This window comes from Hippoglossus stenolepis, chromosome 3 (genome assembly GCF_022539355.2).
Source record: "Hippoglossus stenolepis isolate QCI-W04-F060 chromosome 3, HSTE1.2, whole genome shotgun sequence".
Lineage (NCBI taxonomy): Eukaryota > Metazoa > Chordata > Actinopteri > Pleuronectiformes > Pleuronectidae > Hippoglossus > Hippoglossus stenolepis.
The window spans coordinates 1,597,950-1,613,768 of record NC_061485.1 but is presented as its reverse complement, the minus strand read 5'-3'; the positions used below and the strand labels follow the sequence as shown (position 1 = coordinate 1,613,768).

General features: G+C 40.9%; 1 protein-coding gene across 1 annotated transcript; it reads right to left on the bottom strand.

Moving 5' to 3' along the window:
- Positions 1-1,941: 1,941 nt before the first annotated feature.
- Positions 1,942-12,244, bottom strand: LOC124851327. The gene is made up of 2 exons (XM_047338775.1): positions 11,256-12,244; positions 1,942-2,596 (listed from the first exon to the last, which is right to left on the bottom strand). Exons 1-2 carry the CDS (start codon positions 12,117-12,119, stop codon positions 2,489-2,491), a joined length of 972 nt encoding a protein of 323 aa, XP_047194731.1. The 5' UTR covers positions 12,120-12,244; the 3' UTR covers positions 1,942-2,488.
- Positions 12,245-15,819: the final 3,575 nt, after the last annotated feature.

Here is a 15,819-nt window from a genome sequence, read left to right as displayed (position 1 = left end):
GACAGGAACTCTGCCCAACCTGGTCAGACATCAAGAGACTGAAGTATACCTTTTGGCTCCTCGCGGGGGGGCTTCTGATTGTATAAGTGAAGTGATTCTCCTGTGCTCTGTGCTCATTCTGTACACGTCACACTAGGTGGCTGTGTGGGGTGAGCCCACCTGCAGGTGATTTAGTTGAACTTTCCTAGAGACAATGTTATGTGTGTATTATTATACAATAGAGTATCATTATTAAACAGAAACTGCCACCACATGCCTTAACGTTTTAGAAGGCACTATGTTTCTAAAAAGTGTTATTGTAAAATGGATACAAGTTATACTTCAGCAGACAAGCTAATGGAAGTTCATAATGGACGTGTTTTTGTTTGTAGCGTGTGTGGCTGCTAAGAAATTAGGTTTTTGCTTTATGCAAATCCTGTTTAAAATTGCAATAGTTATTTAAAGTTCGCTGCAAAGAAATGCAAAAAAAACCTCCAGTTCTGTTATTCTTCATCATGAGGTTAAGCTCAGAATTGAGATCACTTATTTTTAAGTGATCTCTGTTTATATATATATATATATATATATATATTGTGTTCTTATTTGTTCTTATTTGAACAAATATCTAAGGTTTAACCTCATTTTATGGTAATAAATGAGGTCCCCTTATGCTGTGTTCTGTCAGGTGTGTGTGTTTATGATAATGAAGAGCTATTTAAAAGGTGACGTCATTGTCCCTTTAAAGTCCCAACATTGTTTGTTGTGTCCTCAAATGTCACACATTTGTCAAAAAGAGAGATGTCTGCAAAAACCACAACCCAGTCAGGGTCGTGTGTATAGAGTTGTGTAGCTCGTATCTTCAGCCTGAAGTGAGCTGATGTGTTGTTCAGATTGTTTGCAGTGTGTTGACCTGACTCCCATAGGACCTCGGGAAAGGGTAGTCCCCGTAAACCACCTCCGGGCTGGTTTGGAGAAAAGTCTGTCTATACCATATAGACCCGTAGCTGTGTGTGTGTGTGTGTTCTGTATGTGTGTATTATTGTGTGTGTTATATAGGTGTGTAATAGGTGTGTTTGTGTGTGTGTGTGTGTGTGTGTGTGTGTGTGTGAGTCAGTGTGTGTGTGTGGTGTGTGTGTGTTATATAGGTGTGTAATAGTGTGTGTATGTTTGTGTGTGTGTGTGTGTGTGTTCTGTATGTGTGTATTAGAGTGTGTGTGTGTTATATAGGTGTGTAATAGTGTGTGTATGTTTGTGTGTGTGTGTGTGTGTGTGTTTGTGTGTGTGTGTGTATTAGTGTACTAGTGTATGTATTACGCGTGTGTAGACACCGCTGTATAATGTAAGTGTATGTTTAAACCACTAGATGGCAGCAATGTGATGTAGTTGACTGCGTGTAGTCAGTGTGTGTGTGTGTGTGCGTGTAGTCAGTGTATGTGTAGTCAGTGTGTGTGTGTGTGTGCGTGTAGTCAGAGTGTGTGCGTGTAGTCAGTGTGTGTGTGTGTGTGTGTGTAGTCAGTGTGTGTGCGTGTAGTCAGTGTGTGTGTGTGTGTGTGTGTGTGTGTGTGTGGTGTGTAGTCAGTGTGTGTGTGTGTAGTCAGTGTGTGTGTGTAGTCAGTGTGTGTGATGAACACGTCTCATGTTAATTCAGGACAATAACAAACTTTTTCTTGATTTTTTAAATAACGGACGTGTTTGTGTGATTTGTTGTTTATTATTATCATTAGTCTGTGTGTTTATGTGGTTGTGTTGCTTTTAGTTGTGTGTTTTCTGGATTTGTACTTGTCATGAACTTGGTTAGGTTTTCTTTATCATTATGTTTTTGTACTTTGCATTTTGTGTTGAATTGTTTTTGTTTAAGTGTAAACACGGTTCTGTAAAAGAGAAAAAACATGTGACTTTATTTGTAATTTAAAATCAACTCACAAGCTGTAAAATCAGCAACAAAACTGCACTGACACAATCTTGTTGATTCATGGTTTAATTTTCTTTAATTCAACAATGTTTGTGACACAGTTTGGTTCATTCATCTGTTTACATGAACTTTGTTTGAGTCCAGACAAATAATATTTCTCACTTTATTAAAATCCTCATACATGCAGAGACGTTCTGTGTCTAACTTCTGACTCAGGATCATAAAGAAATGTCAGAAACTTTGTTCACTTATTTTCATGTTAAAATCATTAACAACAAGCAGCAGAAACAACACAACAAAGTCACAATCACGTTTCTCACATCTTTAAAATGACAATACAGGGAAACAAGAAGAGCTCAACTCCACATGTAGATGAGAGGATTAAAGTAAACCAGCTTGAAATGACACTTTGAGTTGATCCTTCCTCATGAACTGGATTCACTCGGTCATGTTGCTCAGTGATTAACTATCAGACGACGTCTTACGATCGTTCTCCTGCTCTTTGCCTCACTACGATGTTACGTTTGCACAGTTAGACGTGTTGACGGTGAATAAGATGAAAACGCAAACTGGCGTAGGAGACTGATCGGAGGTCGTTTACCACAGACTGAATGTGTCGTGTTGGTTGATTAGAACGTTGACGTTGTTCTTGACGTTTATAAACTGACTCTTCAACCCTGTGATTGGTGGATATTTTGAGACAATCTGATTTACATAGGCCTTCATCAAATCTTCACCTTCACCGTCACAGGGGTCTTGATACTGAATGTAATGATGTATTTCACAGTTGGACTCACTATTTTTATACGACAATACACTCTGACGCATGCATCCATGAAACAACCTATCACCGAAACCATTTCGTTGACAGTGGTCAAGTAAGTCTTGTATTTCTCCAGCAAATGGTCCAGCTCCTGCAGGTACAAAATGACGTACGTGTTGATGGAATCAATTTGAGTTGCCGTCGGTTGTCCAGCCTGATGATTCAGTCGAGCCTCGTGGATCAACATCTGGAGGTGGAAGAAGGCTCCATTAACCCAGATTTTAAACCCACGGGAAGTCATCTGTCCGTCAAACAGCAGGGAGTTCCTGAGGACGGTGAGATGGCCGCTCAGCTGCGTCTCTAACCTGTTGAGTTCCAGTCGCAAACGCTGCTGATCTTTCATGAATGTGCGATGGCGTCTCACGTACTCTGTCATCGTGTCCCGGACAGACGAACCTTTCTCTTCAGCAAATACTCGTCGGAACATGCTGTAGGAACCATCTGTTTGTGTGCTGCTCTTGAAGATGATCTCCAAGATCATGGAAATCACCAACGCACCGACTCCAACAGCATCTGGGACAGAAGTGAACGGGGTCACACGGGTTCCAAATCTTTCACGAAGTCCGGCACGCTGTTGATCAGCTCTTTAGAGAAACTCTGAAGCTCAGCGTGGAGTTTGCTCCAGAATATTTCAGCATTGACTGATCGATGCCCACATCTGGTAAGAGGCATGGGTTCTGTAAAGCAGTGTTATAGTAGTTAACAGAGAATCCATCAGTTTTTTCCTGTGAGATTTCAGCGCCCATGTTTTCACACTCGATCTCTGAGACTCGGCCCCACGACCACCAGACTGAACAAGTCAGGAAGCATGAAGATAAAGTCCAGAGGCAGCTGCCACGTAAGGAGGACGGACGAGGACACCAGCGACCAACCAGGTCTGAGGAGAGTCAGGCGTATTTGTTGATTCTTCTGTCGAGTGCCAGTTTGTCAAAGTCCAGAAGTTTAGAGCAAATATTAACTTCAACAAAACTCACAAAGTGTGTTTGTATTATTTTTGTGGACATTTGAAAGTTTTCACTTGTCCTGCTGATGATGAAGTATAAAGTATAGAGTTCTATTCAAAGTAAGTATAGTGTGTGATGTATATGTTTATTAGTGTTTGTGTAGTGTTCGATATGTGTGTATTAGTGTGTGTGTATGTGTGTGTGTGTGTATGTGTGTGTGTGTTGTGTATTAGTGTGTGTGTGTGTATTAGTGTGTGTGTGTGTGTGTGTGTGTGTGTGTGTGTGTGTGTGTGTGTGTGTGGGTGTGTGTGTGTGTGTGTGTGTAGTCAGTGTGTGTGTGTGTAGTCAGTGTGTGTGTGTGTGTGTAGTCGTGTGTAGTCGTGTGTATGTGTGTGTGTGTAGTCAGTGTGTGTGTGTGTGTGTGTGTGTGTGTGTGTGCGTGTAGTCAGTGTGTGTGTGTGTGTGTGTGTAGTCAGTGTGTGTGTGTGTGTGTGTGTGTGTGTGTGTGTGTGTGTGTAGTCAGTGTGTGTGTGTGTGTAGTCAGTGTGTGTGTGTGTGTGTAGTCAGTGTGTGTGATGAACACGTCTCTCATGTTAATTCAGGACAATAACAAACTTTTTCTTGATTTTTTAAATAACGGACGTGTTTGTGTGATTTGTTGTTTGTTATTATCATTAGTCTGTGTGTTTATGTGGTTGTGTTGCTTTTAGTTGTGTGTTTTCTGGATTGGTACTTGTCATGAACTTGGTTGGGTTTTCTTTATCATTATGTTTTTGTATTTTGCATTTTGTGTTGAATCGTTTTTGTTTAAGTGTAAACACGGTTCTGTAAAAGAGAAAAAACATGTGACTTTATTTGTAATTTAAAATCAACTCACAAGCTGTAAAATCAGCAACAAAACTGCACTGACACAATCTTGTTGATTCATGGTTTAATTTTCTTTAATTCAACAATGTTTGTGCGACAGTTTGGTTCATTCATCTGTTTCATATCAAGTGAACCGTCAACAGGAAACAAGTTATCAAGAATTTTCATCAAAGAGACAATTAGTGGAATTAGTTGGAAGTTTTGATGGATCCAAGTAGCCAACACATTTAGTTTTCTGTTTGTGTGACAAATGTTTTCTACATATTTTCCTGTATATCTTCCAGGCAAAACTCATCAAGAACATGATTCCAGAAAAGTGAAAAGAAGATCTGGTCCAAGGCTGAGGTGGCTGCAGTAATGCAGCACTTCAAAAGTCACATAATCAAAGGAAGACGAGCCACCAAACATGAATGCAGTCACTGCAAGATGGTCGGGCTCCGTGTTAGCACAACGAACGGTGCAAAATATAAGGGACTTTGTGAGAAACCGGGGAACAACTGCAAAGAGGCAGGCACAGCAGCAAAAGCTGTAAATCCACTGACTTGTGTTCATTTGTTTTTGTTTGCATTGTGGTTTGGCTGATGCCTTAACGTTTTAGAAGGCACTATGTTTCTAAAAATGTGTTATTGTAAAATGGATACAAGTTATTCTTCAGCAGACAAGCTAATGGAAGTTCATAATGGACGTGTTTTTTGTTTGTAGCGTGTGTGGCTGCTAAGAAATTAGGTTTTTGCTTTATGCAAATCCTGTTTAAAATTGCAATAGTTATTTAAAGTTCGCTGCAAAGAAATGCAAAAAAAACCTCCAGTTCTGTTATTCTTCATCATGAGGTTAAGCTCAGAATTGAGATCACTTATTTTTAAGTGATCTCTGTTTATATATATATATATATATATATTTATATATATATATATATATATTGTGTTCTTATTTGTTCTTATTTGAACAAATATCTAAGGTTTAACCTCATTTTATGGTAATAAATGAGGTCCCCCTTATGCTGTGTTCTGTCAGGTGTGTGTGTTTATGATAATGAAGAGCTATTTAAAAGGTGACGTCATTGTCCCTTTAAAGTCCCAACATTGTTTGTTGTGTCCTCAAATGTCACACATTTGTCAAAAAGAGAGATGTCTGCAAAAACCACAACCCAGTAAGGTCGTGTGTATAGAGTTGTGTAGCTCGTATCTTCAGCCTGAAGTGAGCTGATGTGTTGTTCAGATTGTTTGCAGTGTGTTGACCTGACTCCCATAGGACCTCGGGAAAGGGTAGTCCCCGTAAACCACCTCCGGGCTGGTTTGGAGAAAAAGTCTGTCTAAACCATATAGACCCGTAGCTGTGTGTGTGTGTGTGTTCTGTATGTGTGTATTAGTGTGTGTGTGTGTTATATAGGTGTGTAATAGTGTGTGTGTGTGTGTGTGTGTGTGTGTGTGTGTGTGTGTGTGTGTGTGTGTGTGTGTGTGTGTGTAGTCAGTGTGTGTGTGTGTGTGTGTGTGTGTAGTCGTGTGTGTGTGTGTGTGTGTGTGTGTGTGTGTGTGTGTGTGTAGTCAGTGTGTGTGTGTGTGTAGTCAGTGTGTGTGTGTGTGTGTGTGTAGTCAGTGTGTGTGATGAACACGTCTCATGTTAATTCAGGACAATAACAAACTTTTTCTTGATTTTTAAATAACGGACGTGTTTGTGTGATTTGTTGTTTGTTATTATCATTAGTCTGTGTGTTTATGTGGTTGTGTTGCTTTTAGTTGTGTGTTTTCTGGATTTGTACTTGTCATGAACTTGGTTGGATTTTCTTTATCATTATGTTTTTGTACTTTGCATTTTGTGTTGAATCGTTTTTGTTTAAGTGTAAACACGGTTCTGTAAAAGAGAAAAAACATGTGACTTTATTTGTAATTTAAAATCAACTCACAAGCTGTAAAATCAGCAACAAAACTGCACTGACACAATCTTGTTGATTCATGGTTTAATTTTCTTTAATTCAACAATGTTTGTGACACAGTTTGGTTCATTCATCTGTTTACATGAACTTTGTTTGAGTCCAGACAAATAATATTTCTCACTTTATTAAAATCCTCATACATGCAGAGACGTTCTGTGTCTAACTTCTGACTCAGGATCATAAAGAAATGTCAGAAACTTTGTTCACTTATTTTCATGTTAAAATCATTAACAACAAGCAGCAGAAACAACACAACAAAGTCACAATCACGTTTCTCACATCTTTAAAATGACAATACAGGAAACAAGAAGAGCTCAACTCCACATGTAGATGAGAGGATTAAAGTAAACCAGCTTGAAATGACACTTTGAGTTGATCCTTCCTCATGAACTGGATTCACTCGGTCATGTTGCTCAGTGATTAACTATCAGACGACGTCTTACGATCGTTCTCCTGCTCTTTGCCTCACTACGATGTTACGTTTGCACAGTGAGAACGGTGAATAAGATGAAAACGTAACCGCAGGAGACTGATCGGAGGTCGCTACCACAGACTGAATGTGTCGTGTTGTTTGATTAGAACGTTGACGCTGTTCTTGACGTTTATAAACTGACTCTTCAACCCTGCGATTGGTGGATATTTTGAGACAAACCTGATTTACATAGGCCTTCGACAAAGCTTCACCTCCACATGGGTTTTCATTCCCATTATGATGTATTTCACAGTTGGACTCACTATTTTTATAAGACAATCGTCTCTGTAGCATATCCCTGAACAACATCATTAAACTGATTTTGTTGACAGTGGTCAAGTAAGTCTTGTATTTCTCCAGCAAAGGGTCCAGGTCCTGCAGGTACACATCGACGTACGTGTTGATGGAATCAACTTGAGTTGCCGTCGGTTGTCCAGCCTGATGATTCAGTCGAGCCTCGTGGATCAACATCTGGAGGTGGAAGAAGGCTCCATTAACCCAGATTTTAAACCCACGGGAAGTCATCTGTCCGTCAAACAGCAGGGAGTTCCTGAGGACGGTGAGATGGCCGCTCAGCTGCGTCTCTAACCTGTTGAGCTCCAGTCGCAAACGCTGCTGATCTTTCATGAATGTGCGATGGCGTCTCACGTACTCTGTCATCGTGTCCCGGACAGACGAACCTTTCTCTTCAGCAAATACTCGTGGAGCAAGCTGTACGAACTCTCGCTTTCTACTGCCGTGCTCTTGACGATGATCTCCAAGATCATGGAAATCACCAACGCACCGAGTCCAACAGCATTTGGGACAGAAGTGAACGGGGTCACAAGGTTTCCAAATCTTTCAGTGAAGCCCGGCACGCTGTTGATCAGCTCATTAGAGAAACTCTGAAGCTCAGCGTTGGAGTTTGCTCCAGAATATTTCAGCATTGACTGATCGATGCCCACATCTGGTAAGAGGCATGGGTTCTGTAAAGCAGTGTTATAGTACTGAACAGAGAATCCATCAATTTCTTCCTGTGAGATTTCAGCCCCATGTTTTCACACTCGATCTCTGAGACTCGGCCCCACGACCACCAGACTGAACAAGTCAGGAAGCATGAAGATAAAGTCCAGAGGCAGCTGCCACGTAAGGAGGACGGACGAGGACACCAGCGACCAACCAGGTCTGAGGAGAGTCAGGCGTATTTGTTGATTCTTCTGTCGAGTGCCAGTTTGTCAAAGTCCAGAAGTTTAGAGCAAATATTAACTTCAACAAAACTCACAAAGTGTGTTTGTATTATTTTTGTGGACATTTTAAAGTTTTAACTTGTCCTGCTGATGATGAAGTATAAAGTATAGAGTTCTATTCAAAGTAAGTATAGTGTGTGATGTATATGTTTATTAGTGTTTGTGTGTATTAGTGTGTTCGATATGTGTGTATTAGTGTGTCTGTATGTGTGTGTTTGTGTGTAGTCAGTGTGTGTGTGTGTGTAGTCAGTGTGTGTGATGAACACGTCTCTCATGTTAATTCAGGACAATAACAAACTTTTTCTTGATTTTTTAAATAACGGACGTGTTTGTGTGATTTGTTGTTTGTTATTATCATTAGTCTGTGTGTTTATGTGGTTGTGTTGCTTTTAGTTGTGTGTTTTCTGGATTCGTACTTGTCATGATCTTGGTTGGGTTTTCTTTATCATTATGTTTTTGTATTTTACATTTTGTGTTGAATCGTTTTTGTTTAAGTGTAAACACGGTTCTGTAAAAGAGAAAAAACATGTGACTTTATTTGTAATTTAAAATCAACTCACAAGCTGTAAAATCAGCAACAAAACTGCACTGACACAATCTTGTTGATTCATGGTTTAATTTTCTTTAATTCAACAATGTTTGTGCCACAGTTTGGTTCATTCATCTGTTTCATATCAAGTGAACCGTCAACAGGAAACAAGTTATCAAGAATTTTCATCAAAGAGACAATTAGTGGAATTAGTTGGAAGTTTTGATGGATCCAAGTAGCCAACACATTTAGTTTTCTGTTTGTGTGACAAATGTTTTCTACATATTTTCCTGTATATCTTCCAGGCAAAACTCATCAAGAACATGATTCCAGAAAAGTGAAAAAGAAGATCTGGTCCAAGGCTGAGGTGGCTGCAGTAATGCAGCACTTCAAAAGTCACATAATCAAAGGAAGACGAGCCACCAAACATGAATGCAGTCACTGCAAGATGGTCGAAGGCTCCGTGTTAGCACAACGAACGGTGCAAAATATAAGGGACTTTGTGAGAAACCGGGGAACAACTGCAAAGAGGCAGGCACAGCAGCAAAAGCTGTAAATCCACTGACTTGTGTTCATTTGTTTTTGTTTGCATTGTGGTTTGGCTGATGCCTTAACGTTTTAGAAGGCACTATGTTTCTAAAAATGTGTTAATGTAAAATGGATACAAGTAATTCTTCAGCAGACAAGCTAATGGAAGTTCATAATGGACGTGTTTTTTGTTTGTAGCGTGTGTGGCTGCTAAGAAATTAGGTTTTTGCTTTATGCAAATCCTGTTTAAAATTGCAATAGTTATTTAAAGTTCGCTGCAAAGAAATGCAAAAAAAACCTCCAGTTCTGTTATTCTTCATCATGAGGTTAAGCTCAGAATTGAGATCACTTATTTTTAAGTGATCTCTGTTTATATATATATATATATATTGTGTTCTTATTTGTTCTTATTTGAACAAATATCTAAGGTTTAACCTCATTTTATGGTAATAAATGAGGTCCCCTTATGCTGTGTTCTGTCAGGTGTGTGTGTTATGATAATGAAGAGCTATTTAAAAGGTGACGTCATTGTCCCTTTAAAGTCCCAACATTGTTTGTTGTGTCCTCAAATGTCACACATTTGTCAAAAAGAGAGATGTCTGCAAAAACCACAACCCAGTCAGGGTCGTGTGTATAGAGTTGTGTAGCTCGTATCTTCAGCCTGAAGTGAGCTGATGTGTTGTTCAGATTGTTTGCAGTGTGTTGACCTGACTCCCATAGGACCTCGGGAAAGGGTAGTCCCCGTAAACCACCTCCGGGCTGGTTTGGAGAAAAAGTCTGTCTAAACCATATAGACCCGTAGCTGTGTGTCTGTGTGTGTGTTCTGTATGTGTGTATTAGTGTGTGTGTGTGTTATATAGGTGTGTAATAGTTTGTGTGTGTGTGTGTGTGTGTGTTTGTGTGTGTGTGTAAGCAGTGTGTGTGTGTGTGTGTGTGTGTGTGTGTGTGTGTGTGTGTGTGTGTGTAGTCAGTGTGTGTGTGTGTGTGTGTGTGTAGTCAGTGTGTGTGTGTGTGTGGTGTGTGTGTGTGTGTGTGTGTGTGTGTGTGTGTGTGTGTGTGTGTGTGTGTAGTCAGTGTGTGTGTGTGTGTGTGTGTAGTCAGTGTGTGTGATGAACACGTCTCTCATGTTAATTCAGGACAATAACAAACTTTTTCTTGATTTTTTAAATAACGGACGTGTTTGTGTGATTTGTTGTTTATTATTATCATTAGTCTGTGTGTTTATGTGGTTGTGTTGCTTTTAGTTGTGTGTTTTCTGGATTTGTACTTGTCATGAACTTGGTTGGGTTTTCTTTATCATTATGTTTTTGTACTTTGCATTTTGTGTTGAATTGTTTTTGTTTAAGTGTAAACACAGTTTTGTAAAAGAGAAAAAACAACAACAATCTTGTTGATTCATGGTTTAATTTTCTTTAATTCAACAATGTTTGTGACACAGTTTGGTTCATTCATCTGTTTACATGAACTTTGTTTGAGTCCAGACAAATAATATTTCTCACTTTATTAAAATCCTCATACATGCAGAGACGTTCTGTGTCTAACTTCTGACTCAGGATCATAAAGAAATGTCAGAAACTTTGTTCACTTATTTTCATGTTAAAATCATTAACAACAAGCAGCAGAAACAACACAACAAAGTCACAATCACGTTTCTCACATCTTTAAAATGACAATACAGGGAAACAAGAAGAGCTCAACTCCACATGTAGATGAGAGGATTAAAGTAAACCAGCTTGAAATGACACTTTGAGTTGATCCTTCCTCATGAACTGGATTCACTCGGTCATGTTGCTCAGTGATTAACTATCAGACGACGTCTTACGATCGTTCTCCTGCTCTTTGCCTCACTACGATGTTACGTTTGCACAGTTAGACGTGTTGACGGTGAATAAGATGAAAACGCAAACTGGCGTAGGAGACTGATCGGAGGTCGTTTACCACAGACTGAATGTGTCGTGTTGGTTGATTAGAACGTTGACGTTGTTCTTGACGTTTATAAACTGACTCTTCAACCCTGCGATTGGTGGATATTTTGAGACAACCTGATTTACATAGGCCTTCGTCAAAGCTTCACCTCTACAGAGGTCGTCATCCTGCATTTTATGATGTATTTCACAGTTGGACTCACTATTTTCTATACGACAATTCTCTGTGCTGCATGCTTCCATCCAACAAACTGTGTTCGAAAGTATTTCGTTGACAGTGGTCAAGTAAGTCTTGTATTTCTCCAGCAACTGGTCCAGGTCCTGCAGGTACACATCGAAGTACGTGTTGATGGAATCAACTTGAGTTGCCGTCGGTTGTCCAGCCTGATGATTCAGTCGAGCCTCGTGGATCAACATCTGGAGGTGGAAGGAAGCTCCATTAACCCAGATTTTAAACCCACGGGAAGTCATGTGTCCGTCAAACAGCAGGGAGTTCCTGAGGACGGTGAGATGGCCGCTCAGCTGCGTCTCTAACCTGTTGAGCTCCAGTCGCAAACGCTGCTCGTTCTTCATGAATGTGCGATGGCGTCTCACGTACTCTGTCATCGTGTCCCGGACAGACGAACCTTTCTCTTCAGCAAATACTCGTCGGAGCAAGCTGTACGAATCCTCGCTTGCTTTTCCCGTGCTCTTGACGATGATCTCCAAGATCATGGAAATCACCAACGCACCGAGTCCAACAGCATTTGGGACCAATGTTAACGGGGCCACAAGAGATCCAACTTTTTCAGTGAAGCCCGGCATGCTGTTGATCATCTCATTAGAGAAACTCTGAAGCTCAGCAGTGGAGTTGGTTCCAGAATATTTCAGCATTGACTGATCGATGCCCACATCTGGTAAGAGGCATGGGTTCTGTAAAGCAGTGTTATAGTAGTTAACAGAGGATCCATCAATTTCTTCCTGCGAGTATCCACCGCCCATGTTTTCACACTCGATCTCTGAGACTCGGCCCCACGACCACCAGACTGAACAAGTCAGGAAGCATGAAGATAAAGTCCAGAGGCAGCTGCCACGTAAGGAGGACGGACGAGGACACCAGCGACCAACCAGGTCTGAGGAGAGTCAGGCGTATTTGTTGATTCTTCTGTCGAGTGCCAGTTTGTCAAAGTCCAGAAGTTTAGAGCAAATATTAACTTCAGCAAAACCAACAGAGACAGTTTATTAATTCAAATCTGAAGAGCACATTCTTATAATTTATTTCCAGGATTCCTTCCTGTTCCTGCTGTTTCACACTGATTCAGATTTCAGTGTGAAACATGAACAAACCTTTTCAGCTTTGACACTGAAACCAAGATTATAGCTTTTATTTCTTTATTTAAATCTTTCTATTTAAATCTAACTTCACTTTTGAAACACATTTGTAATGAAAAGGAAATTGTGTTTAACTACAAAGTCACTAAGGCTCGTACCTCCACCGACATGAAACCACTGGAAATCATACGGAAATTCACTGGAATCCAGATTCTTTATTTGGGTCTGCATCAAATCACACACACTCATAAATATCTGTCTGATTTGTTTGATGAATTAATCTTTGAGTCCAAGTGAATGTTTGTAGCAAATTTAGAGACATTGTCTCAATGAATTCTTGAGATATCGCGTTCACAAGAATCGGACGGACACACAAACGAGTGATGGACAAACCCAAAACATAATAACTTCTGCCACTGGGTGTCGCTGGTGTGGAGGCATTAAAAAATAAGCAGCAGCAAAATAACAACAGGGACAAGATAGACAGACAGACAGACAGACAGACAGACAGACGGACAGACAGATAGACAGACAGACAGACAGACAGACGGACGGACGGACAGATAGACAGACAGGCAGACAGACAGACAGACGGACGGACGGACGGACAGACAGACAGACAGACAGAGAGACATGTGTCTGGTCTTTTTGACCCTGACTGAAAGACAAACACACACAGACGACATGTTTGTGTCTCTGCTGCAGCTGCTAAACACCTGAGACATGATTCTTTCCACAGTTTGGATTAAAGCATTTTCACATTTACACATTTTATCGTCACTGTGTGAAATAGTCAACATTAGTTTCGTAAATCATTCAAACTTATATATAAATCACACTCGTGAACAGTGATGAAGAAAACTCCTGTGCTTTTACTTTTTAAAGGGCACTTTTTATATGAAGCTCTACTTTGCCTTTATTTGAATGTGATTATTGCCCTGCTGAGCTGTTTCCTTCTGTTGAGCCTTGACTGTTCCATCAAGTGGACGTTGAACCCACAGTGTTGCTGTAAACAGCTGTTTCAAACCTCTGTCTCTTGCCCCGGGATGACGACTGTTCGGAACCTGTTGCACCACTGAAGCCTCAGACAGACGCTGCCGAGCTTTAATCCCTGCCAGTGACTTCCAGTATGTTTCAGTGCAACAAAAGGTAAACCACAGTCTGCGGAATCGACCGCACCCACTGGAACTTTGCATCTGACGTCCAGCTCAAACCAACTCTGATTTGACTTCAGACCTTTGGAACATGAAATTCTCTCAGTGAAGTTTGGGAAGATATTGAGACTAAAACCATAAGAGACATTAATGAATCTGCTTCTTTGGTAAACAGTTGTGTTTAGATGGAATAAACACTTGTGCATATCTCAACTATAACATCTGTAACTTAGCTCCGCTCATCAGGTTCAGATGTTGTCATGTGGATTATCAGAGGAAGTGGACATTCAGTCTAAAATGTTATTTCTCTTTAGACGGACATGAAATCTTTCATTTACGTTGAGTAGGGCTGGGACCTTTTATTCCAAATTCGAACATTGATTGTAACGTGGGGCAGCTTGACCTCTTGACCCATCAGTAAAGTTGGTCAGTGATGTTACATTTCAAGCAAAGTGGTCCTGAGTGGAACGATCATGAGAGAAGCAGCGGAGGACGCAGCACAGACGAGCAGAGCAACGACAAGAAACCTCGTCTGACTGGTGTTTCAAATGCATTCGTCGTGGCAAACTGGTTTTAACTTTTATATAGATACCAAAGTTAATCACATAGACCTTAAATGAGCAGAGATATTCTCTATTCACTTTGGGCATGTGAGTTTGGAGCAGGGGCGTGAGAAGCTGAGATGTTAAAGGTGCAGGCTGAGAATCAGGTGAAGTTCAGGGAGCAAACACTGACAGTAGAAGATCTTTGTTTGCACAGACGCAGTAATTCATTCAACCCTGCTCCTGCCCATGCAGGTGACATACCAATGTTAAACCCTCGGCATGAAGGAATTTCCTCCTGCGAACCTGTCATGAGCTGTGGCAGAGAGCCTGAAGAGGAAAAACTCAAAAACAAGACGAGCGTGTGCATCACGAGTGTGTCTGGAAATATTTCTCGTGTATTAAAAACACTTTTGATCAGAAGAAACATGTCTGACTGTAACATGTGGCATCTGGTCCAAACCCACCGAGCAGTGAAGCAACTGAAGCCACTGAACCACATCCAAACATTATTGTTCAAAGTGTATTGGTGAGTGAAGTCGTGCTGCCCACAGGGCGTTTCCTCTCATCCTCCAAGAGCAATGGCGCTGCTGGTGAGTCAGCAACTTCATGCTAACGCTGAATATACGGACCCATCAGGAAGTAACATAACTGTGGGTACTTGTTTTCTGTTTTTTAATTTTCACTGTTTAATTTTCATTTTTTCAGTTTAGTTTTGCCTCAGATTTAATCACACTACTGAGAATCTTATGTTCTTAGTCAGCATCAACCCACCGTGACGTCACCTTCAGTTCGTCAGCTGCTGCTCTGGAGCCTCAGTTTCACATCCTGTTCAGCCATCTTGGTTATTTTAAACCAGAAGTAACCATATTTGGAGGAGCGGGGGGTGGAGCCTGACTGAGAGCTCGAGGACACGCCCACCTACACCTGCCACCTGCACCCATTGGACGGTACTAGCTGTCAATCACACTGTGGTATCCCCCCCCAACACACCCGGTGCTTTATGGTCTGTTTGACTCTAAATGATCATAATTCACTAAATGAACATCAGCTGTTTGAAGAAGACTTGAAACTAGAGACTGAGACAGAAACTCCTGAATGTTTACTGACGTTATAAAGGGAAGTTTTCATCGAGATTTCAGGCTGTGTTGTGTATAAAAGAGACAGAGACCTTGAGCATCTGGAGCTCCCAGAACGCTGGGCTGACACTACACAAGACTTCCTGAAGTGTTACACTCACACACACACACACACACACACACACACACACACACAGCAGAAAATAGCTCTGAGGCAGGAAACGCTGCATCCTGACAATAACATCAAGATGCACAACAAGCAGCCAAACGCTGCTGCTGCACATCAGAGTTTAGAAAGATGTTTGTTCATGATGCACTCGAGTCACAGCGACACAGAAAGCATGAACTCTAGTGGACGACGCTCAGAGAGCTGCAGCTGGACGAGGTAACACAAGCTTCTCTGGTGGAGTTACAAAGTCAAACACTGTCACTGGTTCTTATGTCACTCTGCTGGAGAGAGAGAGAGAGAGAGAATATGACATTATCTTCTATCAGAAAAGGTCAGTACCATAGACCCGCCTCCTCCATGTTAGCAGATGGGACATGGACCAAACTAAAAGATAAAACATTAAATAAATGTTTGTCAAAGATGTTT

Bases quoted from the DNA above. Each gene is read 5' to 3' on its own strand.
- LOC124851327 (XM_047338775.1), bottom strand. From the start codon at position 12,119: ATGGGCGGTGGATACTCGCAGGAAGAAATTGATGGATCCTCTGTTAAC. The intron at 2,597-11,255 runs GTTGTCTCAAAA...TATGTAAATCAG, and splicing joins CGAAGGCCTATGTAAATCAG to ATTGTCTCAAAATATCCACC.